This window comes from Vipera berus (genome assembly GCF_964194415.1).
Source record: "Vipera berus genome assembly, chromosome: 4".
In the NCBI taxonomy this organism is placed as follows: domain Eukaryota; kingdom Metazoa; phylum Chordata; class Lepidosauria; order Squamata; family Viperidae; genus Vipera; species Vipera berus.
The window spans coordinates 94,130,087-94,151,750 of NC_138206.1; the positions used below are offsets into that span (position 1 = coordinate 94,130,087).

Genomic DNA, 21,664 nt, shown 5'->3' on the forward strand with positions numbered 1-21,664 from the left:
AAACTCCAGATAATTATTTAAGAATATATGCTGAATAACCTCAAATGTATTTAGCATTGCTTGAATTATAAATCATTTTCAAAAACCAGGCACAACCAGGCACTTTTAAACTAAGATTTTGCATCAATTTGGAATTTCTGAGCAGAAAGCATTTAAACATTTTCCATCTTTATCCTCTCTCAGTAATTATAAGTGGTTTTTTTTAAAGGGAGAGATTTAGAAACTTTTTTTTTATAAGTCTTTATTGATTAGCCCTTGGGCCATATCAAAGTGCAAAGTTCCAGCAACAGATTGTTACTAAAATTTGATAAAGGCAATTTAAAATGGAATTTGATAAAATACAATATAAAATGGAATTAAAATAAAATACAATTTAAGATGAAATAGTAATAAAATACAATCTAAAATGAAATTGTAATAATGTACAATAATTTACCCCTTCATGGATTACTGCCTTGTCGTGGCGAAGGGGCTTGCGTAATTCAATAAAGCTATGAGCTATGTCGTGCAGGGCCACCCAAGACGGAAAGGTCATAGCAGAGAGTTCTGACAAAACGTGATCCACTGGAGAAGGAAATGGCAAACCAGTCCAGTATCTTTACCATGAAAACCCTATGGACAGTACCAAAAGGCAAAACAATATGACGCTGGAAGATGAGCCCCTCAGGTTGGAAGGCGTCCAATATGCTACTGGGGAAGAGCAGAGGGCTAGTACTAGTAGCGCCAGAAAGAATGAAGCGACTGGGCCAAAGCCGAAAGGACGCTCAGCTGTGGATGTGTCTGGTGGTGAAAGGAAAGTCCGATGCTGTAAAGATTTTTTCTCCATAGGAACCTGGAATGTAAGATCCATGAATCAAGGAAAGCTGGACGTGGTCAAACAAGAGATGACAAGACTAAACATCGACATCTTAGGTATCAGCAAACTAAAATGGACAGGAATGGGTGAATTTAATTCAGATGACCATCAGGTATACTACTGCGGGCAAGAATCCCTCAGAAGAAATGGAGTAGCCTTCATAGTCAATAAAAGAGTAGGAAAGCAATACTGGGATACAATCCTCAAAATGACAGAATGATCTCAGTTCGAATCCAAGGCAGAGAATACGATGGTCATAGCAAACACTCTTTTCCAACAACCCAAGAGATGGCTCTACACATGGACATCACCAGACGGTCAACACAGAAATCAGATTGACTATATGCTCTGCACCCAAAGATGGAGAAGCTCTATATAGTCAGTAAAAACAAGACCAGGAGCTGACTGTAGCTCAGACCATGAGCTTCTCATTGCAAGGTTTAGGCTTAAACTGAAGAAAGTAGGAAAAGCACTAGGCCACTCAGGTATGAATTAAATCATATCCCTGTTGAATATACAGTAGAGGTGACAAATGGATTTAAGGAATTAGATCTGATAGACAGAGTGCCTGAAGAACTATGGACAGAGGTTCGCAACATTGTAGAACAGGTAGCAACCAAAACCATCCCAAAGAAAAAGAAATGCAAGAAAGCAAAATGGCTGTCTGAGGAAGCTTTGCAAATAGCTGAGGGAAGGAGGGAAGCGAAAGGCAAGGGAGAAAAAGAAAGATATGCCCAATTGAATGCAGAATTCCAGAGAATAGCTAGAAGAGATAAGAATGCCTTCTTAAATGAACAATGCAAAGAAATAGAAGAAAACAATAGAATAGGGAGGACCAGAGATCTTTTCAAGAAAATTGGAGAGATGAAGGGAACGTTTAATGCAAAAATGGGCATGATTAAGGACCAAAATGGCAGGGACCTAACAGAGGCAGAAGAGATTAAGAAGAAGTGGCAAAATTACACAGAAGAACTATACAAGAATGAGCTTAACGTCCCTGATAATCACAATGAGGTGGTCACTGACCTCGAGCCAGACATCCTAGAATGTGAAGTGAAGTGGGCCTTAGAAAAGCTGAGCAACAACAAAGCTAGTGGAGGTGACAGTATTCCAGCTGAGCTATTCAAAATCTTAAAAGACAATGCAGTAAAAGTGCTACACTCAATTTGCCAGCAAATTTGGAAAACTCAACAGAGGCCACAGGATTGGAAAAGATCAGTTTACATTCCAATTCCAAAGAAAGGCGGTGCCAAAGAATGTTCAAACTATCGCACCATTGCACTCATTTCTCATGCTAGTAAAGTTATGCTTAAAATCCTACAAGCTAGACTCCAGCAGTATGTGGATCGAGAACTACCAGAAGTACAGGCAGGATTTTGAAGAGGCAGAGGAACTAGAGATCAAATTGCCAACATACGCTGGATCATGGAGAAAGCTAGAGAGTTCCAGAAAAACATCTACTTCTGCTTCATTGACTATGCTAAAGCCTTTGATTGATCATAACAAACTGTGGCAAGTCCTTAAAGAGATGGGCGTACCAGACCATCTTATTTGTCTCTTGAGAAACCTATATGTGGGACAAGACGCAACAGTGAGAACTGGACACGGAACCACTGATTGGTTCAAAATTGGGAAAGGAGTCCGGCAAGGCTGTATACTGTCACCCTGCCTATTTAACTTCTATGCAGAGCACATCATGAGAAAGGCAGGGCTAGATGAATCAAAAGTTGGAATTAAGATTGCTGGAAGAAATATTAACAACCTAAGATATGCAGATGATACCACTCTAATGGCAGAAAGTGAAGAAGAACTAAAGAGCCTCTTGTTGCGGGTGAAGTAGGAGAGTGCAAAACCTGGGTTGAAACTTAACATTAAGAGAACCAAGATCATGGCATCCGGCCCTCTCAATTCCTGGCAAATAGATGGGGAAGAAATGGAGGTAGTGACAGATTTTATTTTCCTGGGCTCCAAGATCACTGCAGATGGGGACTGTAGCCAAGAAATTAAAAGACGCTTGCTCCTTGGGAGGAAAGCAATGGCAAATCTAGACAGCACACTAAAAAGCAGAGACATCACCCTGTCAACAAAAGTGCATATAGTCAAGGCTATGGTCTTCCCAGTTGCAATGTATGGCAGTGAAAGCTGGACCATAAAAAAGGCTGAGCGCCAAAGAATTGAGACCTTTGAACTATGGTGCTGGAGAAGACTCCTGTGAGTTCCTTGGACTACAAGGCGATCAAAGCGGTCAGTCCTAGAGGAGATCAACCCTGACTGCTCTTTAGAAGGCCAGATCCTGAAGCTAAAACTCAAATACTTTGGCCACCTAATGAGAAGGAAGGACTCACTGGAGAAGAGCCTAATGCTGGGAAAGATTGAGGGCAATAGAAGAAGGGGACAACAGAGAATGAGGTGGCTGGATGGAGTCACTGAAGAAGTAGGCGTGAGCTTAAATGGACTCCAGAAGATGGTACAGGACAGGAAGGCCTGGAGGAACATTGTCCATAGGGTTGCGATAAGTCGGACACAACTTCGCAGCTAACAACAACAACAACACAATAATTTAAGATATAGATAAAATATGATAACATTATATTTCGGAGTCGCCCTTGCAATCTACCCCAATCAGTCCCACATATGCAGATCTCAACCGGATCATTTTGTTTAAGTACTGTGCTACGTTAAATGTTATTTTCAAGTTCTGGCCAGAGATTTAGAAACTTGAAATGGTGCCTATTCCCAAGAAATAAGCACAAATCTATCAAAATGAGACAATGTTGCAGTGAAGCACACCATGTCTACTGTTGTATTTGTTTCTGTACTAATGAAAAATCTTTTCAAATGTGACATATTGTGCAATATGAACAATAAAATGTCACCCAAATAATTTCTCCTGCTGAAAACACTGCATGGCTGAATTACATTACAATGAAGTACATCACGGACACAAGTTTAAAATATCTGTTGATCTGGCTTACTGTGGAGAAAGTCTGAAGGAATTCCTATCTTATCAATACTTGAGTAGGAAGTTAAAAAAACATTTAATATATATAAAGTTTTCTATTATTTAGTAATAGGAAATGTTAGGCTGAAAAAAAAGAAATGCATTCCTGGAAATGCAATATGCTAAATGTTGAGATAATGTAGTATTTGCTTCCCTAACAATAATGTAGCTTTGAATGTATATTTAGAAATTAGTCCCAGTAAAACGTTTTTCCATGTTATATAAGCTTAAGATTTTGCCCTAGTAATATCTCTAACAATTATTTCCAAGTTAGTAAAGTTTGGGTTGGAATTATAAACCATGAGTAGTGAGTCAGAGGCTACGAATATTTCTGGATTATAAATTCTATCATTAATTATCATTAACTTTGGTTGGAATTGATGGTACTTGGATTCCAGTACATGAACAATCACAGGTTCTTTAGCTTTACATTAATATACAAAGACTCAAGAAGTAGCATTATACTGCGTGACTGTCTCCCTATTTAGTTTGGAATACTGCTAAGCTATCTTAGAATTGTTACATTTACCCAATGCTTTCTCACAATTGCTTCTAAAATATAATCTCTTTCTCTCACTTTAATCATAATGTATAGGTAACAGAAGTTTCTTTACACAGTTTGTCAGGATAGACCTAAATGTTGGGAAAATTAAAACCACCACCATACATTTGTTAACTTGCAAGATTGTTTTTATTGCAACTAATATTTTGCTACCAAAGGATTCAGCAAAGGCCAGCCAGTTTGAAAGTTTTAAGAGAAACAACTCAAGGCTTTTTAGTGATAGTGTTACTGTATTAATAGAATTCGTAGGATTCTTGATTCCAGCTTTCCTTGATTCATGGATCTTACATTCCAGGTTCCTATGGAGAAAAAATCTTTACAGCATTGGACTTTCCTTTCACCACCAGACACATCCACAGCTGAGCGTCCTTTCGGCTTTGGCCCAGTCGCTTCATTCTTTCTGGCGCTACTAGTACTAGCCCTCTGCTCTTCCCCAGTAGCATATTGGACGCCTTCCGACCTGAGGGGCTCATCTTCCAGCGTCATATCGTTTTGCCTTTTGGTACTGTCCATAGGGTTTTCATGGCAAAGATACTGGAGTGGGTTGCCATTTCCTTCTCCAGTGGATCACGTTTTGTCAGAACTCTCTGCTGTGACCTGTCCGTCTTGGGTGGCCCTGCACGGCATAGCTCATAGCTTCATTGAATTACGCAAGGCGATCAAACCGGTCAGTCCTAGAGGAGATCAATCCTGACTGCTCTTTAGAAGGCCAGATCCTGAAGCTAAAACTCAAATACTGTACTTTGGCCACCTAATGAGAAGGAAGGACTCACTGGAGAAGAGCCTAATGCTGGGAAAGATCGAGGGCAATAGAAGAAGGGGACGACAGAGAATGAGGTGGCTGGATGGAGTCACTGAAGCAGTAGGCGTGAGCTTAAATGGACTCCAGAAGATGGTAGAGGACAGGAAGGCCTGGAGGAATGTTGTCCATAGGGTCGCGATGGGTCGGACACGACTTCGCAGCTAACAACAAAATTAATAGAATCAGAATCAACAGTCATTCAATATTGGTTGTATGCAAAACCTCTATGGGGAAGTGTAAATTCATATCCTGTTCTAAGCTTCTATCAAGCAACTGGTTTAGAATCCTGAACTGGCTAGGCCTCTTGTTAATTGGTTGTATCTGTCCCTGTAGAAATAGGCATATGTTTGTTTGCATTTTATTTATCACATCATACAGTATTTATAAGAAGTCTTCAAAACATGAGTATGTTTCCAACAAAAAAAATAACAGCAAAAAAGAGGTAGTTATATAATAATAATAATGAATTTTCATGTGAATAAATATGAGAAATGTGATTTCTGATATACAGAAATTTTACAGGATATTGGAAGGTCAGTATTAATACTATGAAGTGTGCACAGAATGCTAATCTGGAGCAAAGATTTTGGCTATACCGTTGATCTAGACAATTGGCAATCACCATGGGACAGGAACAGGAGGCTAACGCTAGCCACCACCTATAAAGAAAACTTATACAAGATGTTTTATAGGTGGCACCTTCCCCCCACAAGGCTAGCAAAAATGGATAAAAAAACCTCACTGACATGCTGGAAATGTAGAAAGTTACCAGGGACCTATTGTCACATGTGGTGGGAATGTCTAAAAGCTCAAAATTTTTGGCACCTGATAAAAAATTGGCTTGAAGAGATAACATCACAAAAAATTGAACTAAAACCCGAAAACTTCCTACTAGGGATTATTAATGATAAATTCAGCAAAGGATCTTTATACTTAATACTGCATATTTTGACTGCAGCAAGATTGGCTTACGCTCAAAAATAGAAAAGAAAAGAAACCCCTACTGAAGAAGAATTAGTAAGCAAAATCCTATCCTGCGCTGAAATGGATAGGTTAACATTAGAAATCAAAAACAAAACCGAAACGGACTATTATGAAATTTGGAACAGTGTGTACAAACGGCTAGAGTTAAGGAGGAACACTGGGATGAATACCGACTGATTAGTTGATAGTTTAGAAACTTTTTACAGGATAGAATTGAAAGATACTTAATCACAATGTAGACGAATGAAAGAATGTCCACTAGAAAACTCATAGATGTTATATGCACATTTTGTTACAATGTAACTTTTTTTCATTGTTTTTCTTTATATATAAAGGTAAAGGTTCCCCCGCACATGTGTGCTAGTCGTTTCTGACTCTAGGGGCCGGTGCTCATCTCCATTTCAAAGCCGAAGATTTCAAAGCTGCTTGTCGAAGGACGTCTCCGTGGTCACGTGGCCGGCATGACTAGATGCCAAAGGCGTACGGAACACTGTTACCTTCCCACCGTAGTGGTCCCTATTTTTCTAATTGCATTTTTTTTACGTGCTTTCGAACTGCTAGGTTGGCAGAAGCTGGGACGAGTAACAGGCGCTCACTCTGTTACGTGGCACTCGGGATTCAACCCACCAAACTGCCGACCTTCTGATCGACAAGCTCAGCATCCTAACCCACTGAGCCACCGCGTCCCCCTTTTCCCCCCTTTATATAAGGTAATACTAATAGCAATGTTGAAGCCAGAGAAGTTGTAACATGTCCACTTTTGTTTTTAATTGTATATTCAATAAAATTTGGAAAAAAGAAAAGAAAAAGAAAATAGCTGATCTACATAGTTCTTTGAAGACATGGGAGATATCCTATTACAAGGCAAAAATGTTGCAGGTGCATCCAGCTGAGCCAAAGGAAAGCACTCTGGTTCTTATGAGGAGCAAAAAAAACAACAACTGCCATGCATAATTTCAAACTTCAGACCTTTGCTTTTCATGTAAGTCCAATTTTATTTTGAAAAGGGCATCCATCTGCATTTTGAACAAGGGTGTCTCCAGTTGTCAGTGTGTTTGCATTGTGCTAATGAGCCTGAAATTCACGGGAATATCTTGTGCAAGTCATTGTTAATTAGTTAAGAACCAAAGAATCAAAAGAAAATAAGGTTTGCAGACTATTTTAACAATTATAAATAATTAACAGAGAGATTCAGAACATCTGAGTGAAGGCTGAATGGACTCATGGTGGTCATAAAATGCTCTGTGGAAAGACTGAGGAAATATAATTGAAGAGAGAGAAAATGAAAATTGAGTATCTTGGAAAGTGGCTTAGTTGACAAGTTAGAACCTTGAATGGCTGGATCACTTCATGCCACAATGTTTTGTTACAGGTTCAGGAATGGTTAAGGAGGACATGGAATTGTGATTGATTTGGGGGAGAGGAAAATGGAAAACTGAAAAGGGACAGTAATGAAATTGAAAGTTTCAAAATTTCAACAGCACATTGTCCTACAAATAAGAGAATACTAGAGGAGTTCAGAAGTTCCTTGTGAACTCTAAAGCTTCCTCTTTCTGTTATGTATTCAAGATGGACAGTGATTAATACTTATATGCTACTTATACGTAAGGATGTAGGTCTATGCATATGTTGTATATAGTATGTTTAAATGTGTGTTATGTATGTGTACACTTTGAAAGCAAACTAAATTTCATTTTTAATGTGTGCCAATGTGCCCACATAAAAATGACAATAAAGGTTATCTAAAGATCTGAAAGATCTACTGAGGAGAGGGTTAAAGCAGTTACCATTTGATGCTTCCTGTTTGCACAAATAAGATGCCAGGCAAAAATGATATTAATACAAAACAATTAACAGAGAGAATTAGCAATAATTTTATGCATATAATACTGTTGGATTCTATATTGATCTGGTTCGCTTCCCCATGATGTGAATCAAAATCTCTCTCCAACCTAATCATTTGATTACTTTTTAGATTCCCAAGCTAACGCTAGGGGGCGTTAGATACCAGAATTCCACCTATTATTGCTATGTAGCAGAATCTACTTGTGTGCTGCAGTTGAGAATCAGAGCAACCCTCTTTGCAAACCATATTTGCTGAGGAGAAGAGCATTGAGACTTCGGAAATATTCACAGAAGCTTAAATGCTTTATCAGCATAAGAGTTTGCCTAGTATAATTTCTGGACCAGAAAAGGAGAAAAATATACATATTACAAGAGCTAAATCATTTATTTTTGTTTTACTAAATGCCACTTGAACTATCAGTTTGTTTCAAAATATAGAAAACACAACACAATTTATTTTTAAATTTATTTTTTTATAAATAATAAATATTTATAAAGATATGTGCCTAGCTGCTATTAACGGTCATTGTCATATATAAAGCAGACTATTGACTAATGATCACCTTTTTTTTTTTCTAGTAAAACGTATTTTAATTGAGAGTTTGTAAGCCCTACCCAATATAGTATATTCACATTATTTTTCAATTTTGCATCTGCAAATCAAAGCAATAAAAAATTCTATATTCCACACAGTGTCAAATGACAGCATGAGAACTGCTGAACTGGATCACAACAGTTATACAACTACCAGCATTTTGAAAATGGTCAATAAAAAATTCCCACAAGAATGGGTTTAGTACAGAATCTGTAGTCTTAAATTGCAGGGAGGCAGATTCTGGTTGAATGTTAGAAAATCATCCTGAAGGCAGGAACAGTTACAGAAATTAATTATCCAAAGAGGTAATAGTCGCTTTTTCTCTCCTTCATTGAGTGGCTTCAGGCAGAGGCTGGATGCTTGTCTAGGAAGCTTTATTGGATTTCTACATTCAGGATTCCTATATTAAACTGCTTGTTTGAATGGTAGGCTAGATTTGAAAGAGGAGTTTGGAACTCATAGGAGCAATAGTAGACCACTTGTTGACAATCTATTAAGCAACCTTGTCTTCTTCCAGGATTGTACAGATTCTGCAAGGTAGCTTCTACTGCAGACTTATTTTCTTTAAAACAGTGCACAGGAATCTTACTCTTCATTTCTGAAATGCAATTATGCAAATTTAAGTAATGCAGCTCCCTAGATTTATTGTATGTGAACAGAGTATATTATTTATTTATTTTTATTTTTAATTCCATTTATATCCCACCCTTCTCCGAAGACTCAGGGCGGCTTACAATCTAAGCACAAATCAATGTGCTTAGCAATATTATCCAGTATATAAAAATATACGAATAGTGCAGTAATTCTTAAGTTGTGAGTTCCTGCACCAGTATGTCTTTCTGGGCTCCACCCACAATTTAAATTATCTTCCCATCTGTTTACATATTGTTCGGCAAATATGGGACCCCTGCCCCTAAATAGAATTAAAAATAGCCCTTGGAGATTATTTTAATAAATAAGTGGCCCACAGGGAAAAGATGAGTCACCTCCTACACTTCTGTTAACTGCATTTCAATTAAAAATAGCTCATAGCGGAAATGAACACTAAATATAGGTCTCCTATATCATACTTAGTTTGGGCCAACTTGTAAAAACACAGTTTTGGCATAATAAGTTTGCAACTTATCTGACAGTATTTCCAGACAGTACTTCCAGCCATTTTATCACCTAAGTCTTGTATTTTTAGGATTGAAATGAAGCACACCTTGAGTGGCCCTTTCTCACAAGATGCTACAGGCACTTCTGTAAGTCTCAATGCTCATCAAAAACCAGAAGCCAATCAGAATGTGATTTCTGGCCAGGAGATTAGCTAAGATGTTTTAGTCAATCAGGAACCAGCTGTGAACATCTTGCTTTTCTTCTCATTTTCTGCAATAAGACAAATGCTTCCCCTTCACTCTGGAAAGGAATAAAAGGAAATGAAAGTGCTTCACCTGCTCACCATAGGTATACTACTGGTATTACAAGACTATACTCAACCTGATCCTCTTCTGCAAGGAGAAATCTGGAACTGGGGCTGGTTTCTGTATTTCCTCCAGGTTCACATGCACACACTTGGTAATTTTCATAATAAAACATAGGTGCTCTTACAGTGCTATGATCTATTGCAGATGGAAGTCCCAAAATCCATCCTGCAATTGCAACAAAGAGATGGTACTCAACATAATAGAGAAGACAGAGGGAAAATAGTAATTCATTTCCAAAAAGTTTTTCCGTGCCATGAATACATATGAACCCATTTGAAAATGCCACTATAGGCAATTATTAATGTAACTGCACTTTGATATGTATACACCATTTGAGCCTGTAAAAATTCTCTGAAATGGACAGATAAATCAAAATTAAAATTTGATGGGACCTCACTTTGTTGCTTCTTGAAACTGTTGTTTCCCATTTCCTATAATTCTGATACCCTTGTCAATCTCACTATAAACATGCATGACATCCTTAACCATTCCTTTATGGAAACACTGCACAAAGTCATGGAGTTAATACATATAATTTAACATATCCTGCAAGTTTTATTAAACTTAATACTGAAATAGCAAAATTCAAACATATAATGTAATTGATATGAATTACCCTGTGATTTGTCTTGTAACATTAACATGAATATCTCAACAGCTCCATTTTTTCCTCCCATTCAATTGTGTCTGATTCTCTGAGATTGGACAGCAAGCAATGGAATTTTATATATGTATTATGCTCCTCATTTACTAGGCAATATCTTAATGACACAGCATAGAAGAGATACACTGGGACTGAAATTATATTGGGTCAACATATATGTCTAGCTTCTGTGGGAAACAAAATATTCAGTAGCATAACTGAGCATATGAAATGGTTCAGATTTGAGGCTATCATTCTTTGAAAGAAGATATCACATCTCTTTCATTTTAATGTTTAAAGGCTAAAGAGATATATTTAAGTGTATTATTATCTGTATTACATTTAGAGATCTAAATATTTTAACTAACAGTTTCTATATTAACAAGATAACCACACCTCATAATACTAGAACTCCATAAAACCAGTGTGCCAATCAGTAAGATACCTAAGGATTGAGTAAGATAAAACTTCATTTCGTGTGAAAGTCTAACTTCTAATTGGTATTATAGCACTGGAACAACTGATGCTGTAATGTTACAGACTTCTTTTCATAAGCACATCCTAGCACATTTGCTGGCATTTGCTTTGTGTACATGGGCATCAGATTGGGATGTGGCCTACTGCCAGATTATTCTACGGCAAATCCTTTTGGTGGCGCTGTAGCTGTTCTTGAACACAGGCCATCAAACTAGAAGGAAGATGGAGAGTTGCTGCCCTAATAGCAGAAGCATGGTGAATATTAGTATGAATAGTCTTGGAAGTATCTGGATGATGATGGGCAGGCATTAAGTGCTGCCTGATCCTTCCCTTATACCCACCTGCAATGTTTTTTTTTCTTCCAAGAAGAGAGCAAGAACAGACTTTGAAGGCTAAAACTAGACTACCCCCACCCTTTAATTAGGTACTTTAATAAGGAGTGCACCAGAACAAAACTGACTCGCTTGTAATCTAAAACTCCAACCCCTCACACAGCAACACTTCTCTCTATAATAGAATAAAGAGCTTCAGAATTGGAAGGAATGTCCTTAAGGTCAAGTTCATTTAGGAAGGCAAAATCTATTACTCCAAAATGTTACTGCGCAGGTACATATAATGCATAACATAACACAATCATCATCAATAAATACAATTAACGCAAAAGGTTTTTCTCTAGCCCCGTGAAAAAGAACTTTCTTCAATCAAATTCTGCTGAGAGAATAGCGCAGAGGCTGATTTTCGGCAAAACTGGATTTAGCGCTTTCTGCCCCTCTCTCCGCAAAAGGACTCCGGTCAGACTCCAGCGCCTACCTTTTCTATTTAAAAAAAAACAAAAAACCGCAAAAGCCAGAAGAGAAAGTTTTATGCAACTGCGTGCCTTCCGCGCTACGAAGTGGCTCGGGAAGAGCTGGCTGCTGCCTGTCTATGAAACAGCCGCTAGACGCACCAAAGGTTAGACGCTTTGGGAAGAGTGGATGGGAAAGGGGCGCGCAGGTCAAACGGAAACCGATCCCTTAAATCGGCAAGAGCTACGCCGGAGTCACTCACCCCTGAGGGTCTCCGATGCATCCATCTTACCTGAAGGGTGAGGGAGGAGAGTTGAGAGATTTTCCCCCTGGAGCCAGAACGTCCTAAAAGCGGCGGGAATGAGGCGCAGAGTGGCAGGCAATTCCCCAAATCTCTCCGCTTCCCTCCTCCTCCGGCCCCCTCCCCAGTCGAAAGAAAGCAGAGCAGCCGCGCCGCCGCCGCCGTTGCCAATGCGCCAGGCTGGCGGCGCAGGAGGAGATGACGCAAAGGGCCGTGCGCTCCCCACCAAAAAAGTGCTTCTCCCGGACGAAGATGGCGGCAACTTAGCGCAGGGCCCCAAGATGAGGGTGGCCCCCGGGCGGCAGGAGGCAACCAAATCCGTGCCGCCAGCCGGGAGGGATCGTGCCCGGCGGGAGCTTCAGCCAGAGCCACAGCAACCGCAGCGCAGTGGCACCAACACTCCTAGCAGCCGCTGCAGCGGCGGCGGCGGCAGCAGCAACAGCAGCAGCAGCAGCGAAACCAGAGCCAGCCGCAGCGAGAGCCACAGCAGCAGAAGCCGCCACCTCCAAAGCGGCAGGAACTGCAGCAGCCTCAGCCCCGGCGCTCTGGAATCTCCCCAGCAGCCCCGGCAACCTGTCGAGCCGCAGCCAGCCCAGCGCCAGGAGCTCGTCTGGGGCTAGCGGGGGCGCAGTCCGCGGGGTTCCCCGGGTGGCTCTCCAGGGCGCCGGGGTGGGGGGTGGGGGCGGCGGAGCGCGGCATGAGGCGACGGGCGGGAAGCGGGGGACCGGCGGTGTTGGCGCCAAAATGGGGGCCTGTGCTCTGACCATGCCCGGGTGACAGGAAAGGCGAGGGAGGCAGGGGACGGCTACCGGCCCGGCCCAGCCCAGCGCGCAGGAGCACCAGCACCATCGCCACCATTCGCACCGACAACGCCGCCGCGGCCACCCCCACCCCCGTCGTCACCCTTCGCTGAGGGGGGAGCCTGGCGCCCCGCCGCCCAGTGTCCATGCCCGTGGGGCCGTCGAGCCCGGCTGCGGAGCCCCCGTCGCCGTGGAGCCGGCCGGGGCTGCGCGCTCCCGAAATATGAACAGCCGCCCCACGGGAGGATCCGGCTCGGGCGTGTGCTTCGGCCCGCGGGACACCGACAAGCCCTTCGCCGACTCGGAGCGGGCACAGAAATGGCGCCTGTCGTTGGCCTCCCTGCTCTTCTTCACCGTCCTGCTCTCCGACCACCTGTGGCTCTGCGTTGAGGCCAGGCAAGTCGCCGCCGGGCGCCATCGGGACCGGGAGCGCCGCGCGGAGCCGGGCATGGAGCACGACATAGGGGGGACGGCCCCCAGCAGCAGCCCCGCCGCACCGGCCACCGGCCAGTGCTTCAGCTTGCTGGGCGACGCCGAGGCTGCCTGTCGCCGCTTACAACCGGGGGGCTCGGCCCAGGCGGAGCTCTACCTTCCCTTTTGTAATTCCTATACGCTGCGCGAGCTTTTCGCCGGGCTTTCTAGCCCGGACACGCTGAACTGCACTGTGGACCAAGGCGAGGATCACGAAGGCGACGACGGGGGCGCTGGGGAAGGGGATCGGCGCAGCAGGGAGGAGGATTGGTTTCGCTCCTGCCGCCGCTGCGTCCTGGTTTACCAGAGGTACGATCGACAAGCTCAGGACCGTTACCGGGAGTTCGAGCTCGTGCTCCAGAAATACCTGCAGGCGGAGGAATACTCGGTGAAATCCGGTCCGGAGGATTGCAAGGTAGGAGCCTCGCTTGCTTTTCGGCGGCGGCTGTGTGTATTTTACCCTTGGGGTCTGGGGCTACCGTGCTGGCCTGCGATCTTCGAGGAAGCGCGCGGTCAAGGCGTGGAGGGGGGGGGGAAGAGAGAGAACGGCGGGAGGGCCATCCTCGATCTCTTGGGAGGGCAGAGGTAGCCTCCTTCCGAGAACCGCCAGGCGCTGTTGATTCCCCTGGACCTCTTCGCCTGGGGCTGGAATGCGGCTTGGCAGGGGAAAGTGGCGGCGTGCCAGCGAGCAGGATCCAAGGTGAGAAACGTGCACGGGCTGAAGCTGGGGGAGGGGAATAGTTAAGTTGAAGCATAGTTTGGAAGGGGTTTTCCCATGTCGTCCTTACCTGATGTGCGATTTCGGTTGTTTCCCGGAGTTGGCAAGGAAGAGGCGTCATTCAGAGGTCAGCGGGCCAGAATGGTTGCTTTGCAGAGGAAGTTAATTTTGAAGTTGTTGTCTTTGTGGGGATGAATAGATGACGGAGACTAGATATATGTTCTTTTGGTTTTGTGTGCGTGTAATAAGCACAGTTCATAATTTCTTGTGCTTACCAAAGATAACGTGCTTGTTGTTCCTCTTTTCTACACCTCCGGACTATCGAGAATAAACGGCAGAGAAATAATAGCTACGTATTTTGTCAAGTACTTACAGTTTCTCTATGAAGGACAATCTTGTCCGAATTCATTGCGAAAGCTTTACTTTGGGGGCTTTAAAGTGCTTCCTGGAACCTTTGGGAATCAAAGCTTGGTGATTATCTGAGGAGTACTAGAGAGGGTGGTAATTGAGTCATAGAGGAAAGGAAGTAGTCCCAGGTGGACTTTCTTTTTCTTGGCACAAGTGTGTGCTTCAAATCTTCTCTATTAAATCTCTGGAGTTAGGATTATCTCCAGTTTTATTAACTGCTAATAAATTCTGCAGTGATTCTGGGTAGAATTGTGGTGTCTGCATTCTGCTCAAGCCACAATTGCATGTGTAGCAATTTTTTTTGTTGTGTTGTAACTGTTGTAGTGAATTTCTTTACAGTTGGCAGTCCCAGGTGAATTCATACGGAAATAATTTTCTCTAAAGCTAACGGTATGGTTTTATTTTAAACAAATAAAACTGACTATGTGATCACTTTCTATAAGAATTGTGTTATGGTTTAAAATACCAAGGCCAGCAATATTTTTTTGGAAGAAAAATATCTGGATAGTGAATATCTTAAGAAACCTTAAAGATCACTGCTTTTTGTTTTGGGTTTTGTAAAAAAGCAAAACATGTAAAATATCCAAAAACACTTTTAGATTGAACTAGTTTACCCCCCCTCCCCCAAGAAGTAGTCCTTTAGGAAATATTTATTGCTCAGGAAGAGTTTTATATTTTTTTAAGCAACTTATTTTAAAAGTTTGCATTGAGGATAGTATCTTTATAAATAAACTTGTGATATCCAGACTTTGGGGATATAATAAACAGTTCAACGTTACACATGTTATTGCTAATATCTTGGAAGCTTTTCCTTGTGATCAGTATAAGTGCTGCTTCATATTAAAGAAAAAGGAGAAGGAGGTGTTGAGGTTGTATATTATTCTGAAATGTAAACTGAATCAGTCCAATCCTGCGTGATGGAACGTAGGCCCACAGTGCTGCGGAGGCTCGTTGCTGTCCATGGTGCTGAAAGTGCTTAGTGGTATCCTTGCTGCTTGGCGTTACTGTACTGTTTGTGAAATAAAAACTCTAACTCACTCAACATCTTGCTGATCATTATGATAACTGAATATTATCATATACTTAATAAGATTGGTTATAACTGAGTTTTGCTTAGCACATTGTAAGGTAGAAGCTTCAGTATCTCAACTACTAAGATTTTTTAACCTGCAATAGATGGAAATTTTAATGCATCTGCAGATATAAAATCTCTGAGATACAAATATATAGTATTTGACCTAAGTAATAGCTAAAGATAAAATTTGTTTTGGTTCTGAATGTTTAAGATATACTGAACTAGAATTTCATTTTTTAAATTTTATTTTATATCTTATCTAGTTTTATGTGCTGCTAGTCACCTTTACTGTGCTTTAAAACAGACAATAAACAGCCTCAGTAAAGCTATTGTGACAACTATTCCATAACAGCCATGTAAGCATTTATTGCAGTTTACAATTGACATTCAGTAACTAAAGCAATGATACTTAATATGCACAGGATCTCCTATAGCATTTGTTTTCTCTGTCCTTACCTCTTTCTTGTACAAGTAGCCTCAAAGAACGAATGGCTGGCACAGCCAGTGTTTTCTCTTATCATACTCCTAGAATTGTAATTTTCAAAGGCTACTAGTGTGGCACTATTCTGATATTTTATTATTTGTACTGTAGGGTAAAACCAGATTTTTTTTAGAAATGTAATGAAACTGTAATGAAAAACATTCTTTTTCTTTTGGTAACTATTCCATGATAGTTGCTAAGCACATTGATTTGTGCTTTAGATTGTAAGCCGCCCTGAGTCTTCGGAGAAGGGCGGGATATAAATGGGATTAAAAAAAATGAATACATTTAAAGTGCATCACATTAAAGTAATATTTGCAATTATGGATCAGTCATAACATTCTGGGCTTTACTATGTCCACTGTAGCCTTAGTCATCCACAGATAATATTTCTTTAGTTTTATGAATGATTATTAACTATAGGCATTCTAAAGCTTCTTGCCGTTAGCTGATACTGTATGTTAGCTTGAACTGATGGTATTACATGAAAATAACAATAAAAAACAATATAAAGTTTCACATTTGACCTGGATACAAAATTATTCCATAGGAATAGTATTGGTGTATTTACAGCTCTTTGTCCAATTGCATTTGTCATTTTTATGAGTGTGGTTGGATCTCACGGTAACTTATGTGCTGATTTAAAGGCATGTTTGTTGATGCTATATGAAGACCATATAGGAGCCGTGACCAGGGGGGCTTTTGCTCAGGTTCGCCTGGTGCGCCAGTTGCGTCCCTATCTGGACCGAGACGCCCTACGCACAGTTACTCACGCGCTTGTGACCTCCCGTTTGGACTACTGTAACACTCTCTACATGGGGCTGCCCTTGAAGACCACTCGGAGGCTTCAACTGGTGCAGAATGCGGCCGCGCGAGTTGTAATGGGGGTTTCCCGATACTCCCATGTAACACCTCTACTCCGTGAGCTGCATTGGCTTCCGGTTGCCCTCCGGGTGAAATTCAAGGTGCTGGTTATCACCTATAAAGCCCTACAAGGCCTGGGTCCGGGATATCTGAGGGAACACCTGCTGCCAGCATCAAACGCCCTTCGCCCAGTGCGCTCCCACAGGGAGGGTCTGCTCAGGGTCCCGCCGGTAAGAGATTGCCGGCGGGTGACACCCAGGGATAGGGCCTTCTCGGTGGGAGCGCCTGCCCTCTGGAACCAGCTGCCGGTGGAGCTGAGAACTGCCCCCGACCTCCGATCATTCCGCCGGGGCCTGAAGACCTGGCTCTTCGAGCTCTCGGGCCCAGACTGAGGAGAAATTTTAATTTGGGGTTCTTTTTAATCGACTACAGGGTCAATTTAATATTTTTTAATTTGGTTCTTAATTTTTGTATTTTGGATTTTTAATTCCCTGTAAACCGCCCTGAGTCCTCAGGGAATAGGGCGGTATATAAATATAACTAAATAAATAAAATAAATAAATACTTTTGGCTGCCTTTGAACATTTGTAATTGCAGTTGGACAATTCAATCTCATGCCTTCATGAATTCAGTAAAGTTGAAGTAGGATAACAATTACTTCACAAATATAATGATAGTGAAATGTAATTTAATAGAATGCCAATGGCTCTGACATCAGTAGCAAGATTATCACCGCTGAGGAAATATATTGCAATTTATATCTTAGTATATTTTTCCATGTTGTATATAAGCAAATATGTTTTTCTTATATAACAAAATACAGATATCTCTTCAGAAAGTTGTATCTTCTTTGATGTGTGTGTGTATGTATGTGTGTGAATGTGTGTGTATATGTATACACACACACACACACGTATGTATGTATGTATGTATGTATGTATAAAATATGAGCCAGGAAAATATTGTTTATTTTCATTGAGATCTTTGTTCCAATCACTACATTTAAACCTGTAGCCAGGATAACATTATAAATGGGAATACAACATGCTTCTGAAAGATGCTAAATGACATGATACTAATAAAATGCATGTAAGCATGTCTCCATTAATATATTTTACTAATGCTAAATATTTAAATAAGGTTGAAATTTATTTGAATGAAGTTGAATTTTTTTTTAAAAAAAATATGCACAGCATCCCTACTTTCCAGAGGGTCTCATGGTAGGTTACAGTACATAAAATAAACAAGCTAAACAGTACAACCAAGTGAAATAATAGTTTTTTTTATTGAAGTGGTATTTGAGCACAGATAGAGAAGTGCATGAAGGACAAAAGGTGGAGCTAGCTTCTGGATGCTGGGTCCTGAATAACCAAAAAGATAGATATTTTCAGCACCAGCCTGGGTTCCAATCAAAGACCTACCCATACTTGTGAACTGTCATTCACAATGCCTCCTTCCTAACATTATTCTGTTTAGTTTAATGAGTTTCATCCAGATGTTTGCAGCTGATTCTAGTTTTTCATTTTCAAGACATACCTAATGGCAATTTTCAGAAATGAAGATCTGTTATTTTGTGTTGTTGTATTATGCCATGTAGTTTACATTTGATTTAGGAGTCTTATGTGTCTCTGGTTTTAGAATATTGAAAGTGTTACTTAAAGGACAGTATGAAAATAGTTCCAGTTGGAGTATTCTCATAACAGTTTCATGTTTGAGGGCCTGGGCCTACCAGAAGGACAGTTTTATACAAAGGTTTGACATTAGGTACTCAATGTTACTTCTTTCCCTTTGGACAACTCATCATTGATGAAAACTGTTTCTACTTTGGATAGGAATTTGGGAGAGCAATCTATGATTTCTCAGGGAAATGAGGAAGAAGACTTCCAAATAAAATAGGATTGACTAAAATACTTGGAAATAAGCTTAACAGTGCTCATTGCTGTTAGATATTTGATGTCTGAATAACAACTTACGTAAATACTATTAAAAATAAGAAAATCTCTACTTAGGCATGCACACAACCTAAAGGATGTGAGACAGAAAGAAAAGACATGAAATCAGAAAAATAATAATCCCAAAGCAAAGAAAGTGCATACTTAAACATAGTAGTTCCACAGGAGTATTAAATCAGGACTCCAGAATTACCCTGTTTGTATATCTGAGTGGAAGCCCTGTGCATCTTCAACCAGCCTTAAGCCAAAGTTTGTGTACTGTATGCCAGCTTAGTACCCTGTTTTCACTCCAAAGCTTGCAGGTCTGTCTTTACTGTATAATACTATAGGTTTATGTGCACAAAACAGTTACCTAGACCTGTTCTTATGTTACCATCTCAGATACCCAGTATTTTACATTCAATTGAAATATAATGGGAAAACTTTTATGATCAAAATTAATGTATAATACTTAGCAATTGGAGTCTATCTTATCATATACAATAAAACTGCCCAGTTGTTAAGCTTTCTCCTTTTTAAATAGATACCTAATCTCTTTGATGCCATCTATCTACCTTATCCATTGTCTTTCCCTTTTATTCCCTTCATTTTATGAGTAGTGGTTTTATCTAGTTCATGATTCACTGTATTAATTCCCCCAATGTATATGTTTTTCTTGCTGATTTTTGGATGAATATGGCAATAATTTTTTCAAGTTTTTTTCTACACTGATACTCTTAGTAACTCCAGATTCATATTCAGAGGTTTGTATCTGCGTTCTCTTTCTCAGTGTGCAGTTTATACTGACATATGTAACCCCATTGGAAAAATAATTCTTTGAATCTTCGGATATTTTTGCTGGCAGAAATCTCTTTATCGTTCATGGTATTGCATATGTTTATCATTGCCACCCCCATCCCCTGAATTAATTTTCTCTTTGCTTCTCTAGCACATTTTCCATCTTTATTTATTTTGAGCCCAAGAAAACCAAACACTCTTCCCACCTTCACTTTTCAATCGTGTATTCACTAAGCCCATTGATTAACATCACTGTTCTCTTTTTAATGTTTAATATTAATCTAGATTTTACTTTACAAATTTACTTCTATAATGAGGTATTCTAAATCTTTTTTTCCTGATTAACAATGGTGTCATCTGCTCATCTCAAACTGTTAATGTTTCATCCTATTGTTTTGATTCCTGCTGTCATCAATTCTGATTTTGCTATTTTTATAATGTATTTGTTATAAAAGTTAAATAGATATATGGAAATATGCACCCTTGTTATACCTGTTTCCAATTCTGACCCATTCTCTTTTCTTAAATTTCAATTCTTTCAGTAACTTTGTGTTTCTGGTAAAGATTTCTCAGAACAGTAATAATAGATGTTGTGGCATATTCATTAGCCATAATACAACAATAATCTAGGGGGAAAGGGTTGCAGTTTTTTTCACAGATCATCCTACTTACAAAGATAATATGGGAATACTTGCTTTAGCTGTACAAGGTAGTAGTGGGCTTGCTCAGTCAGTAGTATACTGATACTAAACATGAAAATATTTTATAACACCTAAAACATAAGCATAAAATGCAAATTAATAGTTAAGATCGGTACTAATATTCCACAAACAAACAACAAAAGTCTTCTGAAACAGCCAGCTTTTACTAATTTCTAGAAAGCTATAACAAGAGCAGCTATGTTCCATAGCATGGAGCTTCCGGGAAGAAATCTCAACTTTATGCGTCTTCGCACTTCAGCTTTTGGTCCAAAGATACCTTCATAAGATGTTTTCTCGTTCTTCAAATTGGGCAGACAGAACCTAATTTGGAAAGCTATCTGTAGCTCCCCTGAGCCTGTGTGAAGCTTTAAAGGTAGGCCTGACATCCTGAATTATATCTGGAAACAAATGAGCAATCAACATAGCAACTGAACTAATGGTGTGTCATGACATGACTGTCCAGCAAACACATGAGCCATTGCTGAGGTTTTCAAGGGGGGTGTATGTGAAGTGAATTATAGTAGTTGATCTGAGAGATGATAAAAGCATGAATTGGATGAAGGAACACTTCCTTCCATTTTGGTTTGATATCCATTAAACATAATATAATGATGCAACGTTCATTATATTTTAAAGATGAGAGCATAATTTTGAATGATATATGAAACAATTCAAAAATTACCACTATGTAAGTATTATGGACTTATTGAGCTTGAGGGATAGCAAATATAATATTTTGCCCCATGTTTAATTGTTATTGCTTCTCTAGATTTACAGTTTTGGATTACAGTAAAATGTTCGAATGAAGGAAAATATTTGTAGCTCAGGGTTGAAATGAGGGATCCTTGGTGCTCTCTGAACTTGGTTGTTTTCTTGCAGAAATTTCATTACCCAAGTTAGGTAACGTCATCATAGCACTAATGCTATTACTTAGTTTGGGTAATGAAACGTCTGCAAGAAAGCAACCAATCTCAGAGAGTACCAAGGACTTCTCAGTAAAATGTTCACTTGCTATATTTAAGTTGCCTCTTTGTAATGGAAGAACTAATGAATATCCTTTTGTGTGGTCAAAATTTAATAACTTTTTTTTAAAAAAACAG

General features: G+C 40.2%; 1 protein-coding gene across 1 annotated transcript in view; it reads left to right on the top strand.

Annotated features, from left to right (window-relative positions):
* Positions 1-13,340: 13,340 nt before the first annotated feature.
* Positions 13,341-21,664, top strand: part of NALF1 (NALCN channel auxiliary factor 1) — a gene marked incomplete at its 5' end in the record, with an annotated part of 507,720 nt that continues 499,396 nt past the window's right edge. The window contains one exon of the mRNA XM_081327494.1: positions 13,341-14,003. Coding sequence (XP_081183620.1) covers positions 13,341-14,003 — 663 coding nt within the window. The remainder of the gene's footprint in view (positions 14,004-21,664) is intronic.